Raw genomic sequence first — 19016 nt, 5'->3', positions numbered from 1 at the left:
TCCACTTTGACTTCATGGAGGGAATGTGAATGGCTGGGCGTCTCACCTGGTTCGGCACTCTTTCCCCTCTCTGTTTACTACACACACACACACACACACACACACAGACACACACACACACACCCTTTATTCAGAAGATGCAAGGAATTGGGGGTTTTATGTATTTTTGACTTTTTTTTTTTTTGCTCCTTCCAACCCAGGTGTCCCTATCAGCTATTCAATAACGATTAATAAAAATTTTAAAAATTGCTTAAATCCCTCTGGGTGGAGCAATTTGGGGGTGGAGGGTCCAAGGAGGCAAAATGAGGACTGAGACACCTCCTGCCTACCTTCCTCTCCCTCTGCCAGCATTGCTTGGCCCGAGCATTTCCCTTGCTGTCCAAGCTCCATCCTCCTTTGCTCATGCAGGGAAGCGGGTCCCTGGTTCTCCAAACTACTGCACTCCAAGCCTAGTCAAGGGCCATTAAGCCCCCAAATTCTCCCCTTTGCCCCAAGCCCACCATGTCCTCCAACCAAGGCAGGAGATCTGGGTCTGTGCTTGGCTCCCCACGACCCAGTGGTAATGGGTACTCCTGTGGGACATCTGGACTAGGCTGACAGGCTTGAGAAGGGGGCCCACCATTCCCTTCTCAGATCACTGACTTGAGCACCCCACCCTGGGATTCTTGGCAGCCAGGAGCTGGCACCGCTCCCTGAACCCCTGGCTGGTGTGGGCCCCTCACACTCTGTCCATGGAGCACAGACTGGGGCCAGAACCCCAGGCTCCCCTCAGCCTGGCCTGAGCTCCCATCAGCAGTGACCCACAAAGCCCTGGCCAGATGGGGAATGTTTCTAAGGAGACCACAGTCCTTCAGATGGCACTGCCCCCTCATCTGCTGGGCCCCAGAAGAAGCAAAAACAACCTTACCCCCTGCTTCCAGCTGTTGAGGTGGCACCTGGGCTGTGCCTGGGAAAGGACTCGGGGGAGGATGCTGGTCTAGAGGGCACAGCCACAGAGGCAGAGGAGTTTTGAGTTTTTTTGGTCTCCCCTAGAAAAATAACTTGGGAATTTGGTCTATTTTAAACTCTGGTTCTCTCTCTTTTTTTTTTAGATGGAGTCTCACTGTGTTGCCCAGGCTGGAATGCAATGGCATGATCTTGACTCACTGCAACCTCTGCCTCCTGGGTTCAAGCAATTCTCCTATCTCAGCCTCCCGAGTAGCTGGGATTACAGGTGTGCACCACACCTGGGTAATTTTTGTATTTTTAGTAGAGATGGGGTTTCACCATCTTGGCCAGGCTGGTCTTGAACTCCTGACCTTGTGATCCACCCGCCTCTGTCTCCCAAAGTGCTGGGATTACACGTGTGAGCCACCGTGCCCAGCCTAAACTCCGGTTCTTAAAATATGTGGCAGTTGTCACGGGCTAGTCGGTCAGGTGCTGTGGTGCTCTGAGGGGAAAGGGCCTGGAGCAGGGCAGCACATGCTATTTAAAAATATCCTGAATGTGTGCGGGCCTTGGCTTTTTTTGGAATGGGTTGAGGTTATTTCTGGCATGTGGTGCCGGGACAAGTGTGTTCATTTTAACTTTGACATTCTCTGTAAATAAACTGGAAACGTGGACCACCGCTCCTCCGCAGGGGATGAGGAGGAAGAAAAAGACGACAATGTGAAGGGCTGTCGTAGCTCAGGCGTCCCCTCTGTTCCTGCCACTCTGCCACCCCCCAAAGAAAGCATGACTTCCTCCTGGGACACTCATCGGACCAGAGCAGGACTGGGGTCGCTGTTGCTGCGGGTGGTGGGGTAGGAGTGGGGGAGAGGGGCTAAGAGAGAACGAATGAAATGAGGAGCCTGGGTTACCTCACATGTTCTCCTTTAAGACACAAAAGGAGCCAAACGAGAGACTGAAGCCTCTAAGCAGAAGGGGAAGGCAACCTGACCAAGATCACACAGCTTCAGAATCAGAGCTGGCCCCAGGGGCCAGGGCAGTGGGGAGGAAAGGCAGCTGGTCCTGTTCTTCCTCCCTCCCTTCCACCCTTGAACACTCATTGATCCTGGGGGGTCAAAGCGGGGTACTAGCACAGACCTGACTTAGGGTGCTGAGTTGGGGGCCAGCACTCTGTGCCAGACAGGGGGCCAGGGGCCATGTGGTTTTCTACCGGTTGAAGAGTTTGGATCTTCCTCTAGGCACTGGGGAGCAGGGGATGTATTTTAAGCAGACATGAGGTGCCACATTTTCTCTTGAAATACCGCCCTGGAAGCCAGGCGCGGTGGCTCATGCCTGTAATCCCAGCCATTTGGGAGGCTTAGGCGGGCAGATCACCTGAAGTAGGGAGTTTGAGACCAGCCTGACCAACATGGAGAAACCTCGTCTCTACTAAAAACACAAAATTAGCCAAGCGTGGTGGCACACATGCCTGTAATCCCAGCTGCTCAGGAGCTGAGGCAGGAGGATTGCTTGGACCCGGGAGGCACAGTTGCGGTGAGCTGAGATCACGCCATTACACGCCAGCCTGGGCAACAAGAGTGAAACTCTGTCTCAAAAAAAAAAAAAAGAAGAAGAAGAAATACCGCCCTGGAGGCCACTGCAATAGTCCAGGCAAGCGTTGATGAGGGCCCAGCCTAGCCAGTGCAATGGAGAGAAGGGGCCAGTGCAGACAGACACCTGGGGTAGAAGTGACAGGGCATCAAGCGGGAGGGAAGATGGCCTCTGGGCTTTTGGCTCAGGTTGGTGGTGGCTGTATTCAATTCCTGAGGTTGCTGTAACAATGCACCACATATTGGGTGACTTAAAACAACAGAAACAGAAATGTATTCTCTCATAGCTGAGGCCAGGTGTGAGCAGGGTTGGCTCCTTCTTGAGGCTCAGTGGGAGAATCTCTCTCAGCCTCTCTCCAAGCTTTGGGCGGTTGCCAGCAGCCTTGGCACTTTTGGCTTTCAGATGCATCGCTCCCATCTCTGCCTACGTCTCCACGTGGCCGACTCCCGTGTGTCTGTTTCACACACTTGTCTTCCCTTGTGTACGTCTGTGTGCCCAAATTTCACTCTACTTATAAGGAGACCAGTCACTGGAGTAGAGCCACCCAAATCCAATGCGACCTCATTTTAACTTGTCTCTGCAAAGACACTTTGCAACTAAGGTCACATGCACGTGCCTGGGGGCTAGAAACATTTCTTGGGGACACAATTCATTTTACCCATGACAGTGGCAGAGGGCTTTCCACTGACCTTGAGCCCACATGTTTTTCAATGAATGGTCACAGGCCAAAGTCTGGGACAGTCTTTATTGGAGCTTGGAATGTCATAGCAATTCGCCCTCATCAGAGGCAGACTGTGAGAAAGAGCAGCGATGTGGTGGACCCCCAGCAGGGGGAAGGCCGGGCTACATGAGGGAGCCCTGCTCGCCTGCAAGCAGGGCACAGGCGCACACACACACACTCTCCTACATGAACTTACACTCACACCTGCGCACTCGCTGCCGGTGGGTCGGAGGCCAGGTGCCTTGGGCTGCTCCCCTTCTCATGGAGAGGCCTCCTCCACTCTGGGGGATCCGCTGAGCTGAGACGGGAGGGAACCACTTGAGGATCAGGGACGAAGGAGCTGGAAGCTGCAGGCATTTTGCAGTTAGGGAGAAGGGATCCAGGACAGGAGGGATGGCCAGGGACCAACCAAAGGGAGCTGGAGAAGGCCCTGCAGGGCCAGGGAAGGGGAAGAAGATGCTGGAGATGGGCAGGGGAAGGTGAGGGAGAACAGATCATCTCCTCTCCTTCACTCACTGCAACCTCACCACCGGGGACAGAGCCCTGGGCACAGAAAGCCTGGGGAGCGTCAAGGGGTCCCCTGTGTCCTAGGAAGGCACTGAAATGGGGAACAGATCCTGGGAGCCAGAGTCTCCCCCAGGTACCCCAAAGGGGACAGGAAGGGGAATGGTGAAGCGGGAAGGGTCTTACATGCTGGTTGTCTGGGGCAAGGAGACTGGGGAAGCACAGATTCTGCTTCTCACCCCAAACGGTGGGGTGGGGGGTGGGCTGAGATGCAGACCCTCTGGCCAGCAGAGGGGAGGGAGGGCCAGGGCTGCCCCTTTGGTCTCAAGGGCAGTGAGGCGGGGAGCCTGGCCTCACCCATGTGTCCGTGGTAGGGGGTGGAGGCAGGAGGAGTGAGGAACCAGAGCCTCCTGCCTCCGGGGCCAGGGCTACCAGAGCACGGCCCCATCCATGTTCCCGTAGCCTGGCTCAGCCCGCAGCCTCCAGTAGGTATTGTTGGTCACCCACCACTCCTTCCCGCTGCTATCTCTCTGCCGCCTGGTGGGAGAAGGCGGTGGCAGTGAGGGGTGAACATCTAGAAGGCAGGCTAGGGTCCTAAGGTGCTGCCTCCCACACCTGCCCTGCTCCAAGCAGGGCTCATGGGGAGACCCAGGGTGGAAGGCGAGGCCGAGGCACCTGAAGAAGCGAGCCTGGTGTACAATGTTGTTTTCCTCCATGACTTTGCGCCTGTCTCGCTGCAGCTGCTCGATCCTTCTCTTCTGGGCCTCAGCGGCCTGTATGTTCCCCTCCTCCAGGTACCTGAGGATCCAGATCAAACTCAGGGGAACTGCCCATCTGCAGGGGCCCCCAAACCCAAGGCCTCTGTCCCTGCCCAACTCAGTCCTCTAGACAAGCCCCATTTCTCTGAGGCCACTCAGTGAGGGCAGGACAAAGCCCCAGCTCTGTACTCTGTGGAGGGAGTGAACTAGATGGTTCTAGGCCGGCACCCATCCGGCACTGACCTCTGGTCTGGCCGGAGCCTCGTGTCGGTGGAAGGCAGTGACCGTTTCAGCTCTGCTGTCAGCTCATTCAGCTCCAAGGCAAACTGGGTGAAGCCGAAGTTTCGCTCATGGTCGGGGGGCATTGAGTCTGAGGGAAGGCAAGGAGCTGGGGCAGGTGCACCATGCCTGAGCTGCTCCAGCCTCCCCCAGCCCTCTGTGACCCCTCCACTTACTGGGTTTCCAGATGCACTGGCCACCTGGCGTGGGTCCCCGGTACAGCCCCTCGTGCCACTTCCCAAAGAGTCGGTGGAGGACACGGCCACTCCGACTGAGCACAGCGCCCTGCACCTCGTGGACATTGGAACTCCAGTACTTGGCCTGGGGTGGGGAAGGCAGGGTTTAGGGAGGTGTCCCCTCCCCCTTAGCCAGGGTGACCTCCAGAGACTGAGGCTGCCGGGGGTGGAGGGCAGGGTCAGGTTGGCACACACACCTTGCAGAAGGTGATCTTGCAGTGGCAGGAGCTGTCCTGTGTGTTTCGGATGAGCACCTCCCCATAGTGCTCAATCCAGCGCTGACCGCTCAGGACATTGTGAATGCAGGACGTCACCTTGTTCCACTCAAAGTGGTCCCCAAACCTGAGAGAGACAAGGTATGGAAGGGCAGCTGGCTGGCCCCAGGCAACAAGTGAGTCAGGGGCCTCCTGTCTTGCTGGAGCAGGTCACATGGGTCTGTGACAGGAACCCTGGGGTCCCAGCTCCAGTTCTGCGGTGAAGGATGACTTATATTCACAAGGCAGAGTGGCCTTCACAGAACGTATTCAACGAACACATCTCCACTCATCTACAAAGCCCCTGAGTGCCTGAGCAACAGGGATGAAAATACACAAAGTGTCCTGCCCTTGGGCACCAGGAACCGTGTGTACGTTCACATCCATTATCCTGCTTAATCCTCACCTCTCTTGGGTATTACTTCTTACTGTCATGTCACAGGCAAGCAGGCTCAAGGCTCTGAAGTGTCAAGTCTTTTTGCTGCTTGCATCACTATTTTTTTTTTTTTTTTTTTGAGACGGAGTCTTGCTCTGTTGCCCAGGCAGGCTGGAGTGCAGTGCAGTGGTGCAATCTCAGCTCACCGCTACCTCCTCCTCCCAGGTTGAAGCAATTCTCCTGACTCAGCCTCCCCAGTAGCTGGGACTACAGGCTGGTGCTAATTTGCATCACTACTGAGTGGCAGAACTCAGGGCTTCTGACTCCAAAATCCAGGATCTCTACCACAACACCCAGACCACTCTCTATACCCTTTTTCTTTCTGGCTTCCGTCCCCTGCCTGTAAAATTAGCTAGATGAGAGTTTTTCAAATTTTGTCTGTGACCCCTGAGTCCTGAGATCAATTTAGGTTTCTGTGTGCGTGTATGTGTACACGTTGGCTTGAAGTCTCAAAGGCATTTCTGACTGTGAGACTGTGAGTCATGGTCAAAAAAGTGTGAAAACCGCTGAGTCAGATGACCTCGATGGGCCCTTCCAGCTCTACTACGTTCCAAGGCTTTTCATCTTTCTCTACTGGCAACTGCTGTAAATATAGGTGTAAAACCTATAGACACTGACCCCACTGCAAGCAGCTTCAGGCCAGACCTTCCTATCCCATCCTTATCCTGTCCCTAAGGCCACGCCCCCTCCAGCCTGAAGGATTGCCTATGGCTTGGCCTGGCTACTGAGAGTCTAAGAATCCCACCTGGGCAGGCTGACGTTGACTGTTCCCACAGGCACAATCTCCAGGGATTTGCCCCAGAACTTGTTCTTCCACTTCATATCTGGAATTGGATTAGGGGAGGGAGAGAGAACAACAGAGATAAGGCCAGAGAGTGTTCCCTTTGCCCAGGGCCACCCCGGCCCTGCCCTCTACTCCTCACCTTGCCAGAAGGCGAAGTTCTCAGACTCTGCATGGCAGGCGGAGATAGGGGGGTGGTGGGAGACCTTGGTGAGCAAAGAAGTTATCTTGAGGCTGTCCCCGAGCACCATTAGGGCACCCCAAAGTCCCTTATTCCCACCCCTAGTTCCCCTAAGTACCACAAGACCAGTTGGTTCCAGATTTCTTGTCCCTATCACCCTTGGCCACCTCCCAAACCCATCATCCTCTCTTCTTCCCATGAGGCCCCTATGTTCTCCCTTTTCACTCGCTCTTCCTCAGGAGCTCCCCTGGCTGGCCCTGTCTATGGCGTCCTCCAGAACCCCTGCTCAAGCCTGAAAAGTTCCCAAAACAGTGATGGGTGGGGCCTCCACCCCATGCCCTGCCTGAAACCCAGCCCTCGCTGATGACCCTCTTCCCCACCATCTCCCCCACTGCACCCCAAAGCTGATCATCACCCTGTAACCACCTGACAGGTGGGAACCCCATCCCCTGCCTGAAATGCAGCCCTTACTGACGACCTTTTTCCCCACCATCTCCCCCCTACCCCACCCCACCCCAAAGCTGATCATCGCCCTGCAACCTCCATCCCACACCCTTGGAAACACTTGGCCTTGTCCCTACTTGGAATGGCTCCACATCTGGAGCCTTCAATTCCAACATCCCACAGCCTGCCTGCCTTGCCTCTCTCTCCGTTCCCTGTCGCCCACGGCTCCAGCCAAGACATCCAGGTCCCTGACTGCACTGCCCTCCCATGGTCTGCCAGCCCCATCCTGCCCTTCACAGCACTCTCACCTAATACCCTCAGCCACCTCCACCACTTGCCAGAAATGCCAGCACCGGCCTCCTCTGTGCACCCCTGGCTCTGACTCTGTTGCCAGAACACAAGACACGACCCACACTAAGTAACTGCTAAATCTACAATGTCCTGTATCTGGGGCCTTGACATCCCTCACCAATCCTCCTCTGAGGACCTAGGCACAAGCCAGGCCCTTCAAACTTCATTCGCCTCCCACAGTCTGTGGCAGAACAGAAGTGGGTCAGGGAGGCGATTCCTTCTGCTCCGGCCGCAGTCAGCCTGCTCCCACCGATGCCCCCCAGGTTCCCCTCCTCCTCCTTCTGCACCTTCAGTCTTTCCCTCTTTATTTCTCTTTCTCTCTGAATATAAAGATTTTCTGTTTCTTCCACCTTAAAAAATAGCAAACCTTTCTTTGCTAGACACACACATCTTTGTTCACATATGCGTAAAACATTTCTGGGAAGAATCCCAAAAGCTGGTAGCAGTAGTCCCTCCGGAGTGTTGGGATGAGAGGGAGGCTTATTTTCTGTTGTACGCATGAGTGTACTGTGTCAATCTTCACCATGTTTCCAAAAACACTTCAAATCCAAACAAACAAACACACAAACTGCCTCGACCTTTATCCCCCACCAACTGCCACTTCTCTCTCCTCTGTCCCTCATGGTAAAATTTTTGGAAAATAGTCTGCTTTTTTCTCTATTTTTTATAAAACCTACACTCTACACCCTCTGTAATCCAGTCTCTGTCCCAATCCTGTCTCGGAAAGCTTCCTCACACAGGAAGCCGATGACACCCCTCAGGTCCCAGGGACCCATGCTCCCTCCCCTTCGGGGCTCCCCAGCGCTCCTGCCTGCCCTCCTCCCTAGACACTGTGAGCAGTCCTCCCGAGGGCAGTCCTCCCTTGATGTCCTCCTCCCTCTAAGCTGGCCACTCCTCGACCTGTTAGTGCCACCTGGTGCTCTTGGAGGAGCTCCAGGCCAGCGACTCCAGAGCCTCCTGGCCATCTCCCGTGGAAGTCGAGCCCACATAGACAGTGTGCTCCCACACACATTGTCCACCTCACTAACTGGCACCACCATGCACCCACTGAATCCCCCAGACCAGGCCGCCCAGACTTCTCCCTCTCGACAAAAACCTCCCCATTCCCTACACGGGAGAGTACCCTGCTGAGCACCAGGCCCTGTCAGGGGCAGCACATAAACAGCTCTTGAACCAAACACACCGCAGCTTAAGCGCAGGGTCTCATTAGCTCTACAGAGATGACAAGATGGACCCTGTCGGCCTCCGCCAACCAGGCACACGCCACCCGGGTGTGCTTTGCACACTGCGATTCTGAGCAGCCACTCCACTGCTTCAAATCCTCCATGGTGCCAATGCCTTCAGGATTTAAAAACACACATACAAAAGCCCAAGGCCTCTTTCCCTTCACTGGCAGGGCTCCTCAGCGTTTGGCCCGCCTTGTCTTCCAGCCCCATCTCTAACCTTCCCAAGCCTGCTCCATGCATTCCTCTATACCATCAAGAAGGAACATCCCATTCTTCCCAGCCCCTGTACTCCCAGCTCTCTCTAATTCATCCTTCAGTTCATCCTAGCCCAAGATTGCCCCCTAGAGCATGAGTCCCCAGGTGGAACTCCTGGGATTCAATGGCTGGACCTCAGAACGTGGGCCAGGAGCACCACAGAGCCCGGCACAGAGCCAACTGCCCACGCTGCTCTCCCAGGCCCTGGTCCCTCTGCCCCAGCTCTGGGCCCAAAGGCCAGGTCCCTCCTTGCCCCAGACACCCAAGGCCAGCCCTCTTCTCCCAAGGCCACACCTGCTCACTGATGAAGCGGAAGCCTCGGTCAGGCCGCTCACACTCATAGGTCTCCCCCAGGACGGGGTTGAAGGGCTTGCAGCCGGCTCGGTGATATGTGGAGGAGTAGGCCGAGACAGCAAAGGCTGCGATGTACACCTGCGGGGGGCAAGGCAGGTGCAGGGTACTGAGGACGGGGCTGCCACCCCAAGCAAGCAAAGTATGGGATCTTGGGGTGGAACTTCAGCAGTAAGGAACAGCCCAGCCAGGATTTTCTGGGAGAAAAGGTCCCAGGGAGAAGGAAGCAGCCTTGGGCTGGGCATGAGGACAGGAAGCAGGTACCATGCGCTCGCAGGGGTCGGCGATGCGGCTGGCCTGGTCCAGGAGGCTGCTGTACTCCAGCTCCTCGCAGAGCCGCTGCAGAGTGTTGAGCGGCTCGTTGAGCTGCACAGGCATTGACACCTTGGACAGGTCTTTGCCGATGTTATTGCGCAGAATGTTCCACAGGCTCACGTCAGCCCCGGGCCCGCTGGCCGCCGGCAGGCAGCGACGGCGGGGTGGCCCCATGGGTCTCCCTGGAATACACCCTCCTGGGGCCGCCCTGCCATGTCACTCTCCATCTGGGCACCAGGCATCCCAGACATGGCAAGCCCACAGCCCAGTCCAGGGCCCAGCTGCCTCCCAAGCCCCTGGGACACTCGCCCCTGAGCCCTTGTCTCTACTCACAGCAGGGCAGGGTGACTGGGGCTCTAAGTGCTGACGAGTTCCCAGGGACTGAGTTGGCTGGCAGGGGTGGGAGCCATGCAAAGGGGCAGACAGTTCCCACTGCCAGAAACCCTGCACCCCAGGACCCCCTCCCGAGTCCTCACCCTTGCCTTTTGTTCCCTTTATAAACACAGAAACAGAGGTCAGAGTGCAGATTATCCAGCCCATTTTATGGATGAGGAAATAGGCTCTCAGAAGTAAAATGACAGGTCCAGAGCCACACTGCTAACAAGCAGCAAAGTGGGATCTCTTGCCTCCCTCCGAGGCCCTAGGCAAGCCTGCTGCAACAGAGGCCAGCCCCAAGGCCTGAGCCTGGCCCACCCCGGCAGAGCTGCTCCTGGAACGTTTCCCAGTTCATGACCTGGCCTTCCTCAGCTCCTGGGGTCAGCATCCAAAGCCACTAGCCCATCAGTCACCACAAGGGATGGCCTTTGCATGGGCCTGGGCTATGGACAAACCCTGTTTTTCCACCCGCCTCCCACCCGTCCCTGCCTGCCCACCCAGCTGGCACCTTTCTGACAGCGCTCAGCTCCCCTGAGGTCCAGCATCTCCTCAGACAGGCTGGTGGTGATTTCACTGGTACATGACTCCTCCTCCTCTGAGCCCTGGGCCAGGACAGATGACAGGCCGGGCAGACTAGGCCTCCCCTGGGCAGCTGGGCAGTGCCCAGGGCCTGGCAAGAATCTGCCCAGCTAGCCCTTTGGTGGGAAGGGGAAGAGAATGTATTGGGGGGGCTCTGAGCCCTAAGACATTGCCCCGGGATGCCTGGCATCACAGAGTGTGCCCAGCCACCTTGGGAAGGGGAGGGCTGGGCCCTGTGGCTGGTGGGAGAAAGCTCAGGGACTTGGTGGCACACAGAGGGAAGGGAAGTTGGGGATTACTGAGGGTCAGGGTCTGAGAAGAGGGGATCAAGGGAGTGCTGAAGCTGAGACAGGGTCATAGGAAGATGACTGGGGTTGCAACTGTGGCAGTAGTTTCAGGAGAACCCAATGGGGATAAAAATGTTACACTCCTCTAGGAGAAGAGTCCCTAGCAGAGATTTCTGAGCAGGGCCACACAAACCCAGCTGATCTGGACATAGTCCCAGAGGTAGCAGCTGAGGTGGTGAGAAGGGGCTGAGGAATCTATGGTCTCTGTGGACCCCACCCTTCTGTTCCCAAGGTCCCCCCACCGCCTCACTGCCAGCTTCTCTCCTCCCTCACCTCATTCTCAGAAGAGCTGGCGGAGAGGAGAACCTCACAAGCATCGAAGAACTCCGTGTGGGAATCAGCAAGGGACAGGATGCTGGTCTGCGACAGCTGGGGGGTAAGCTCGCGCCCCTTCATGTACAGAGCTTCTTGCTGTGGGAGCAGCCAGATGGATGTCAGGCTCCAGGGCCAAGCCGGGGGGATCAAGCAGGGCACCCACTTGCCTGACAGTTCCCTTGAGAGGGAGGCATAACCGGGCACTTTTGCTAAGTCAGACATCTTCTGAGCAGAAGAGGCAGAGGGGAGTGAGAGGGGGACAAAGGCATAGTAAAACGAGCCCTGGCCTGGGAGTGAGGGGACGCAGGCTCCATTATAACTGTTTACACTTCCTGGCACTGACCCTGAGCCCCACTCCAAGCCCTCTGTGTGCACTAACTCATTCAATCCTGACACCTACCCTGTGAGGTAGGTGCAATTATCACCCCCACTTTGCAGACTGGGATGCTGAGGCTCAGGATCACAAAGCTGGCAGGCAGGAGAGCCAGATTTGAATCTGTGGAACGCAGCCCCAGCGTCTGTGCTCAGAGCCTGAGTCTCAGTTCAGCCCGTCTATAATTGCAGGAGCCTGAGCCCACCCATTAGATCCTTTGAGCCTCAGTTTTGTTATGTTGAGGGTGAGAATCACTGCATCAGAGGACTCTGAATTAAAGGTAAAAGTACCCTGCACGTTGTTACACAATGATCGAGATGGGGCTGCCGCCTACCTTATGGGAAAGACAGTGGAGCCAGGATTTTTGGGCTGTCTTTGGGACTAAAAACCAACTTTGCCCACTGCCCTGGGCCTTGGCTTTCGCTGGGAGACAAGGCACAGGAGAATCGGCCCCCACAACCCACCCTGGCTCCGTACCTCCTCAGGGTTGAGGGAGCTGAAAGAGTCTGCTGTGGTGTCGGAGGAGGTGGACAGTGAGTGGAGGCGCCTCTGGCCAGTGGAGGCCTCAGAGACCTGCAGGGAGAGGGTGAGGGACACAGTGCCAGGAGGATGAGGTCCTCCCCACCTTGCCGCATCTCTGCAGAGACTTCCTCTGCCAACCCCCTCCCAACCCTGACCCAGATCTGCTATCGGACCCCAGGCTGGCAGTCCTCAGCTTCAAGCCCTCTCCCCCCACCAGCCACCCTGTCCCCCAGGCCTCACCGCCATCCTTGACAACTCTGAGCCCTGGTGCATGTCCCTCAGTCGGTCCCGTTCCGTGGTGAGGGCGGCCAGGACGCTGCTGAGGGAGCTGTGCACTACAGGAGGTGGGGCAGACCATCAGAGTCCTCGCTCGCTCCTGTCCGCTCCCCATCAGCTCCCCCAGCATGCACTTACCCTTCTGGGCCAGGGCCCAGAAGCTGCGCTGCAGGTGGGCATAGTCTGTGGGTGGCAGCCCACGGGTGCCTGAGGAGTCCCGAGACTCCAGGTAGCGAGACAGGTTGGGAACAGAGCCGTGGAGACGACCAACCTGTAGGTGAAGGGGAAGGGCTGAAGGGGCCGGCCGCCTTAGAGCATCCTGCCCCAGCTACGTGAGGTGCACGCCCCACCTTACCCGTCCAATGGTGTCATCCTTGGCAAAGCTCTGGGTGCACCACATGCGGCTGGTCCGTTTCCCCTTCTTGGGTCTTTCGGTTGTCACTGAGGCCTGGCAAGTCAAGGTGGGGGCAATTTTACTCACAGGGTGGGGAAAAGGGGCAGCAACCATCACAGCCTGGGAGAGGTAGACGGCCTCCTGCGCCATGGAGGAGGGCGCAGATTACCCAGCACAGAGGATACAGCCGCTCAGGCAAGGCGACAGAGACAACTGATATCCCAGTGGAAGATGACAGCCGCCCTGGCAGAGGCGTGGGCATGGAGGAACAGAGACAACATGGGGCAGGGGTGGGGAGGAAACCAGGCGATGCGTGGCTTTCCAGGAAACCGCAGCGACGTGGGATGAATAGGACCCATCCTGGGGAAGTGATGGGATCGGGGGCCTGAGCAGGACCCTGTGTGTCCCCCTGGATCTTACCTGGTGTGTGGGGATAACAGGGGCTGAGGGGATTCGGTGCAGGGACTCCAGGCTCTGGAGGAGCCTGTGTAGTTCCTGGAGCTTCCCCTGACACTCAGAGAGCTCTGCGGGGAGAAAGAACAAGGACATCACTCTCTCTATTTTTTTTTTTTTTTTTGAGACGGAGTTTTGCTCTTATTGCCCAGGCTAGAGTGGCATGGTGCAATCTCGGCTCACTGCAACCTCTGCCTCCTGGGTTCAAGTGATTCTCCTGCCTCAGCCTCCTGAGTAGCTGGGATTACAGGTGCCCACCACCATGCCTGGCGAATTTTTTGTATTTTTAGTAGAGATGGGGTTTCACTATGTTGGTCAGGCTGGCCTTGAACTCCTGACCTCAGGTGATCTGCCCACCTTGGTCTCCAAAAGTGCTGGGATTACAGGCATGAGCCACCGGACCCAGCCTCAAGGACATGACTCTCCTGACACTGACTTCATGGAGATCCCGATACTGCTCCCTGTTCCCTGCTCAAGAGCTCGGGTCCCTACCCCTGTTGGTGTGGTGCCCCCTGGTTTCCTGGGAGGGCCTGAAGCCTAATTTCTGCTCTGTCTCTAGACCACGCCTCACCTCTTGCTGCCTTTGAGCAGACTGGGGATGTGCTCACCCTCTCTCTCTCTCTACTTGGTTTACACTTCTCCCTCTAGGCCAACTTCACAGACCCTACTGCAGGAACCCTTTCCTAGAGCACACCCCTTCCCTGGCACTACTCCTCAGGCCCCTGCCCTGTGTGGGCATTCAGTATCTGCTTTGTCACAACTCCTGTCCCTGCATCCACGTCTGTCTATGTGCCCAGACAGACTCTTACTCCTCTGTAAGACTGGGACTCCCCTAGACAGGGCCCAAGTAGACTGGATCTCCTTGGAGGCAGAGGCTGTCTCATTAAATTGGGGCTCCCTGAGGCAGGGATGGAGGTAACATTTTCCCCTCCTGCTAATGCTATCTAGACCTGCCAGCTTGGGCCCTACCCTTGGAGGTGCTGTGCCTAGGGCCCCTCACCATGAGAGCAGCGGTCCAGCCCATCACTGTCCCTCAGCCAGGAAGACACTTTCTCCCGCGGTCCAAGCCCAGGTAGGGCTGAGGCAGTAGCTGCTGTTGGAAGCTGGGCACCAGGAACCTGTGGGGTGAGCCCAGGGTCAGGAAGGATGATGCCCACCTCCCTGGGTCTCACAGTTCCCCATAACCCCCGCCCCTGAATTGCCACATTACCTGCCCCCACCCCAGGGTCCACCTTACCTTCCGGTGAGCAGTACTGGGCAGTGAGCCACGGGGCATGTCCAGGCGGTGGGCTAGGCGGTGGGCACGCAGCTGCGCCACCCAGCTCTGGAATAGGTCCTGGGATTTGATCTGCAGAAGTGATGGAGAGGGGGAGGGCTATCTGAAGAGAGGGACCACTTTCCAAGAGCAAGAAGTCAGGGCTCTGGTCCCCAGACAAGCAGGGTCTCTTCTTACAGAGCCTGGTTTGTGCAAGGCTCACTTGCTGGGAGACAGAGCGCAAGGCGCCCAGGTGTCTGAGCCCTTAGCTCTGTGCCTGTCCATACAACAACCAAGAAGTGCAGGTTTGCCCTTGGCTGTTTTTACAGAATGGAAACTTACTTCTTGTCAAACTCAGAGACAGACCCTGAGTTCCACAGACCCTCAGCCCCTGCCCCTGTGTGTTCCAATGCCTCTGCCAGGCTGGGGGCCGACACACATCCTGCCTCCCAGGGATGTCACCTTGAGGTGGTAGATGTTGTCTTCAGTGTCAAGGTCAATGCGCTGGGCCTTTTTGTTGATGGACATGACCGACAGCCGGACATCGATGGAGCCATGGAGCTTCCCCTTGGTGATCTGGGGGTGAAGCGTTGGTAGGGGGACAGGGGACCTGTTTTAGGCTCTCAGAGCCATACAGCCACCATCTCCTTGATGCCATTCTAGGCTCAAGGGCCAGGTGGCAGGTTCACCCTCATGTCCAAGTCACACTATCAGTAGAGACTTGTCAATCATCCTCCCATGTGCAGAACGCTCCCCTATGTCAAGTCACATCTTGGGCTCTAAGAAGTCACAGATCAAGAAAAACTATTCCCACCCTCAGGGGTCTGCAGGGTTGTGGAAGGCAACACCCTCCCAGAGAGATCCTGGGTACCCAGGACTTCAGTTCCTTGTTCCCAGCCTGAGAATGGTACCAGGATGAGGGTGGTAAAGCCCCCATTTCTTGGGCACTTATTCTGCCCTGTCCAGAGAGCCTTGTATGTATGACCTCCCTTACCATGACAGCTCTGCACCTGGGGGATGGTGCTCTCCCGTTAGAGATGAGGAAGCTATGGCCCAGGGATGTAACTCGCCCGAGATCACACATTCAGCAAGTGGTAGACCTGGGATTCAGACCCTGCTCTGGTTGATTCCAGATACCCCATGCCTGCCCAGGGCATACTGGGGCCAGACTCCTCCTACAACCCCAAGCCACTGCCCAGACTCACATCTTGCCGGGTTGTTGCATAATGAAGGATCCCATCCTCGAGCACAAAGTATCTCTGTGATGTTGCCCAGAAGTGACAGGACCCAGGAGGCCGAGAGGAAGGGCATGAGGGATAAGGCCACCACACAAATTAGCTTTTCTTTTCCTGCTCATCATGCAAACACCATTGGACTGCCCGGCAGCTGACCCCCATTCCCACCCCGCCCTCCCATGTCTGGCCCCTCCCTTTGCCTGCCCACCCTACCTTGTGCCAGCCCTTCAGAGGCCACTTCCTCTTCTTGAGCAGGTGACCTTCCTGCCTCTCAGGCATGACACCCTCTGTCCCCAGCCTGCCCCGAGGCTCCTCTACCACCTCCCACAGCTCAGAGGCCTGCAGTCCAGGACAGAGGGAGGGGAGCACTGGTGAGACGTCCGCCTTGGCCCCTCCCGGTCTGGTTCAAGCTTGGCCCACCCACCACTGCTTTCCCACTCTCTGACCTGCTGAGCACTGCTGGGCTTTGAGGACTGAGCACTCTCAGGCAGGAAGGGCGGGTCCCTCTCTTGGAAGTCCATGGAGAAGGGAGAGGCCACTCCCTGCTGGGGACGTAGAGCAGGGAGCAGGGCGGAAGGGGAAGGATGTCACCTGCTCCTGACGGGGTCCTTGAAGCAAGAGAAAGACCCCCTTAATGCAAACTCTGCTATCACCTTCCCCACCTCCTGCCCCTCCCACACCCTCTGAGATAAGAGCTCCCCAACATACCCTCTGCTCACCTGCCATGCCTCTCCCAAATCTGCCCCTCTGTCCCGACCCCATCCATTTTCACCTGATATGGACACTGCCCTGAGAGTGAACTAGCACACAGCAGACGGGCAGGTGCCCAGGGAAAACCACAAGACATATGCCCAGCCCCGCCTTGGGCACATACTCTGGGGCTCCAAGAAACATTCAGTGCTTTCTTTAGAGGCTTCCCTGGGAGTGCTCAGAGGTGAAGGAAGGGAGTGACAGAAGAGGCTCCAAGAAGAGACAGAGGGGTTCAGAGACTGGACAAGCGAGACCTCCTCAATCCAGCTGCCTCTGCCTTCAGGACCCCTCCACCCTGCCACTGTAGCTCAGAGACTTCTCTGCCATGATCCCCTTGCAGAAAACTCCCTAGCCTCCCACCAATTAGTCTCCATATTCTCTAGTGCTTGGAGAAACTGAGGTCTGAGATAGCCCCCATTTTCCCATGTCTCCTCCCACCAAACATGCCCCAGGATGTTTGGTGGGATGCCCTCTTTGGACCCTCAGTGCCCCCTAAAGCCTCACCATCCCCTGTCTACCCTCCCAGTCCTTGGGGCTCTGAGAAGTGCCACCCACCCAGAGAGGGCAGGACACTGGGCTAACGGAGATGCTTCATGAGAGAAGAGGGGGCCCAGGACATGCCCAGGTCTGCACAGGTCCTGCAGCAGTGCCCACAGGCGCCCTTGGCACTGGCCCTGGCCATCCTGGCTCCACCGGGAGATCAATAATGCATGAGGCTCTGCGTGTGTGAGACGGGGGAGGGGACTGGAGGGGCGAGGCTGGTTTGAGGTGGGGGAAGCAGCCCAGATCTTCTAATGGAGCTAGCAAGCCCCTGAGGAACTGAGGCCCAGAGGGGACAGGGATGTGGCAGGAACAGGTGCCCAGGAGGTTGGGGCAGAGGGACCCTTGCTGTAAGAGGCTGACCTGGGAGGAAACTCCTGCATTCAGCCATTGAAAGTTCTCAAACTCTTCCGGTGTTCAGGTATCTCTGTGCCCTTCTCCCGGCCCTGTGGAGATCCTGGCCCCTCACTGCTTGTGGGTGGAGGGGGAGGCTCTATCGGTAGGCAGGTGAGGGGTCTAGGTGAGCCAGGTGGGTGCCCCCTCTCCATCTCCATTCAGGAGCAGACCCACCAGCTTCAGGTGGGAGGAAGCTCTTCTCAGGAATGTCAGCTGCTGCCACGCAGCCCCCTTACCCCAGGGTCCATGGACGCCAGTGCTCCTTGGCCCTCACGCCGCTCTGCCTCTGAGTCACCGTCTCCGAGTCACCGGCTCCCTCCTCACCGCGCTGAGCAGTGGCAGCAGCTGCTGCAGGAACCAGGAAGGAAGGAGACGTCGGAGCCTCCCCTCTAGCCGGATCTCCCCACCTCCCTCTCCCCTGTCCCCTCCTCCCGCCAAGCTCCGGGCAGCCGCTCAGCTCTGCCCCCCTGCTCCCCGGAGGACTCAGGGCTGAGCAGACTGCCCTAGCATCGATGTGGCTTGGGAGTGGGGGCACAGTCCCCACTGGGCATGGTTCCAGATAGATCAGAGGACGGGGGAACTGCTGGCTGTACGCCAGTGGTGGTAAAGGATTTATTCAGACTAGCATGGCAGTGACCCTGTTAGTGCCCAAGTCCAATTCCTAATTAACCCCCGCCCCCCGCCTCTCATTTTACATCTGAAAATAGACTGCAAAATTTGGAGCCAGCAAAAGTATCAGGTTGATGGTGGAGGGACAGATGCCCCCTCTGGGACCATAAGAGAGTGCCAAGAGCACAGTCAGCAGGGACAGTCAAGCCAGGAGAGGGACAGCCAGCAGTCCCCACACTGAGGCCCTTCATTGGGGTGGTTCCCCACTAGGTCAGGCCCCATGGAGATCTGAAAGTGCCTGTGCGTACGATGACATCCCACAGCCTGCAGTCTCTGATCAGGAGCAGGCCTGGGGCAGTCACAGCTACTGTTAAAAGGGCTGCAACGCTGGTCCCCTCCCTTCCCTTTACCCTTCTGCTGGAGTAATGTGCCCAGCTGCTCAATTCTAATGAAAAATTGGCTCTTAACAAAGATCTAAAATTCATTCAAATGAATGTGGCACAGACCTACAGTTTCGAGCGCAGTTAAGTTTTCTGGAAAGAAGTAGTCTTTTCTGGAAAGAAGTAGGTGGGGCCTCAGGTGAAGGATGTGATTCAATTTTCTTCTCTGACCCCAAAAGTGACATAGGCCACTTATCCCTTCCACTTCATCCTCACCGAGCTTGGTTTACGTTTCAGGGTCTCACATATCTCTCAGGGACACCAACTGTCTTGCCTTTATTCAGAGCCTCAGCGCTGCTCCAGCCACCCCAGGAGGAGGGTGTTGTTAGCACCTGGCAGGGTTCTGGGAGGGACAGGAGCACTGGGCAGCACTGACCAGGCAAGCTCTAGCATCCAGGAGCCCCAAGAGCCTTTTAAGCCACTTCCCAGTGATTGAACAGCCCTGGGCATACAGCACATGGCGAGGCACTGTGGGAAGCTGGTCCTGGCCCAGGCCACAAAAGAGCTGCTGCAGATCATCCCTGCCAGACAGTGCCTGTCCAAGACTA

At 56.8% G+C, this 19016-nt stretch overlaps 1 protein-coding gene across 8 annotated transcripts; it reads right to left on the bottom strand.

Annotated features, from left to right (window-relative positions):
• Nucleotides 1–3243: 3243 nt before the first annotated feature.
• On the bottom strand, nucleotides 3244–17838 carry OSBPL7 (oxysterol binding protein like 7). Of its 8 annotated transcripts, none has more exons than XR_653964.4 (24): nucleotides 17656–17817; nucleotides 16180–16341; nucleotides 15947–16072; nucleotides 15704–15757; nucleotides 14961–15074; nucleotides 14481–14591; nucleotides 14244–14361; nucleotides 13211–13314; nucleotides 12752–12844; nucleotides 12535–12667; nucleotides 12361–12455; nucleotides 12076–12171; nucleotides 11184–11321; nucleotides 10493–10586; nucleotides 9559–9806; nucleotides 9238–9375; nucleotides 6629–6692; nucleotides 6451–6529; nucleotides 5213–5357; nucleotides 4956–5100; nucleotides 4744–4870; nucleotides 4418–4540; nucleotides 4100–4279; nucleotides 3244–3585 (listed from the first exon to the last, which is right to left on the bottom strand). XR_653964.4 is itself a non-coding variant. In XM_054546508.2 (23 exons), the coding sequence occupies exons 2-23, from the start codon at nucleotides 16252–16254 to the stop codon at nucleotides 3564–3566; spliced, it is 2442 nt and encodes an 813-aa protein (XP_054402483.2). In that variant the 5' UTR covers nucleotides 16255–16341; nucleotides 17656–17838; the 3' UTR covers nucleotides 3244–3563. The 8 variants fall into 8 exon arrangements, 5 of the variants coding, with proteins under 5 accessions (XP_054402483.2, XP_002834280.3, XP_063574234.1 ...); XR_653965.4 differs by having other exon boundaries at nucleotides 3244–3536; XR_010137985.1 differs by lacking the exon at nucleotides 15704–15757 and having other exon boundaries at nucleotides 3244–3536.
• Between the last annotated feature and the right edge of the window lie 1178 nt (nucleotides 17839–19016).

Source organism: Pongo abelii, chromosome 19 (assembly GCF_028885655.2).
Source record: "Pongo abelii isolate AG06213 chromosome 19, NHGRI_mPonAbe1-v2.0_pri, whole genome shotgun sequence".
NCBI classification, from domain to species: domain Eukaryota; kingdom Metazoa; phylum Chordata; class Mammalia; order Primates; family Hominidae; genus Pongo; species Pongo abelii.
This window is presented reverse-complemented; position numbering and strand designations above follow the sequence as displayed.

What these genes read in the sequence shown, in the direction of transcription:
- OSBPL7 (XM_063718164.1), bottom strand. Translation starts at nt 16,254, where the DNA reads ATGGACTTCCAAGAGAGGGACCCGCCCTTCCTGCCTGAGAGTGCTCAG. An exon ending in AGCTGAGCGCTGTCAGAAAG is followed by an intron (nt 9,807 to 10,492) that starts GTGCCAGCTGGG and finishes GGGCGGCCCCAG; the next exon opens with GAGGGTGTATTCCAGGGAGA. An exon ending in AGGCTCCGGCCAGACCAGAG is followed by an intron (nt 4,541 to 4,743) that starts GTCAGTGCCGGA and finishes CTGGATCCTCAG; the next exon opens with GTACCTGGAGGAGGGGAACA.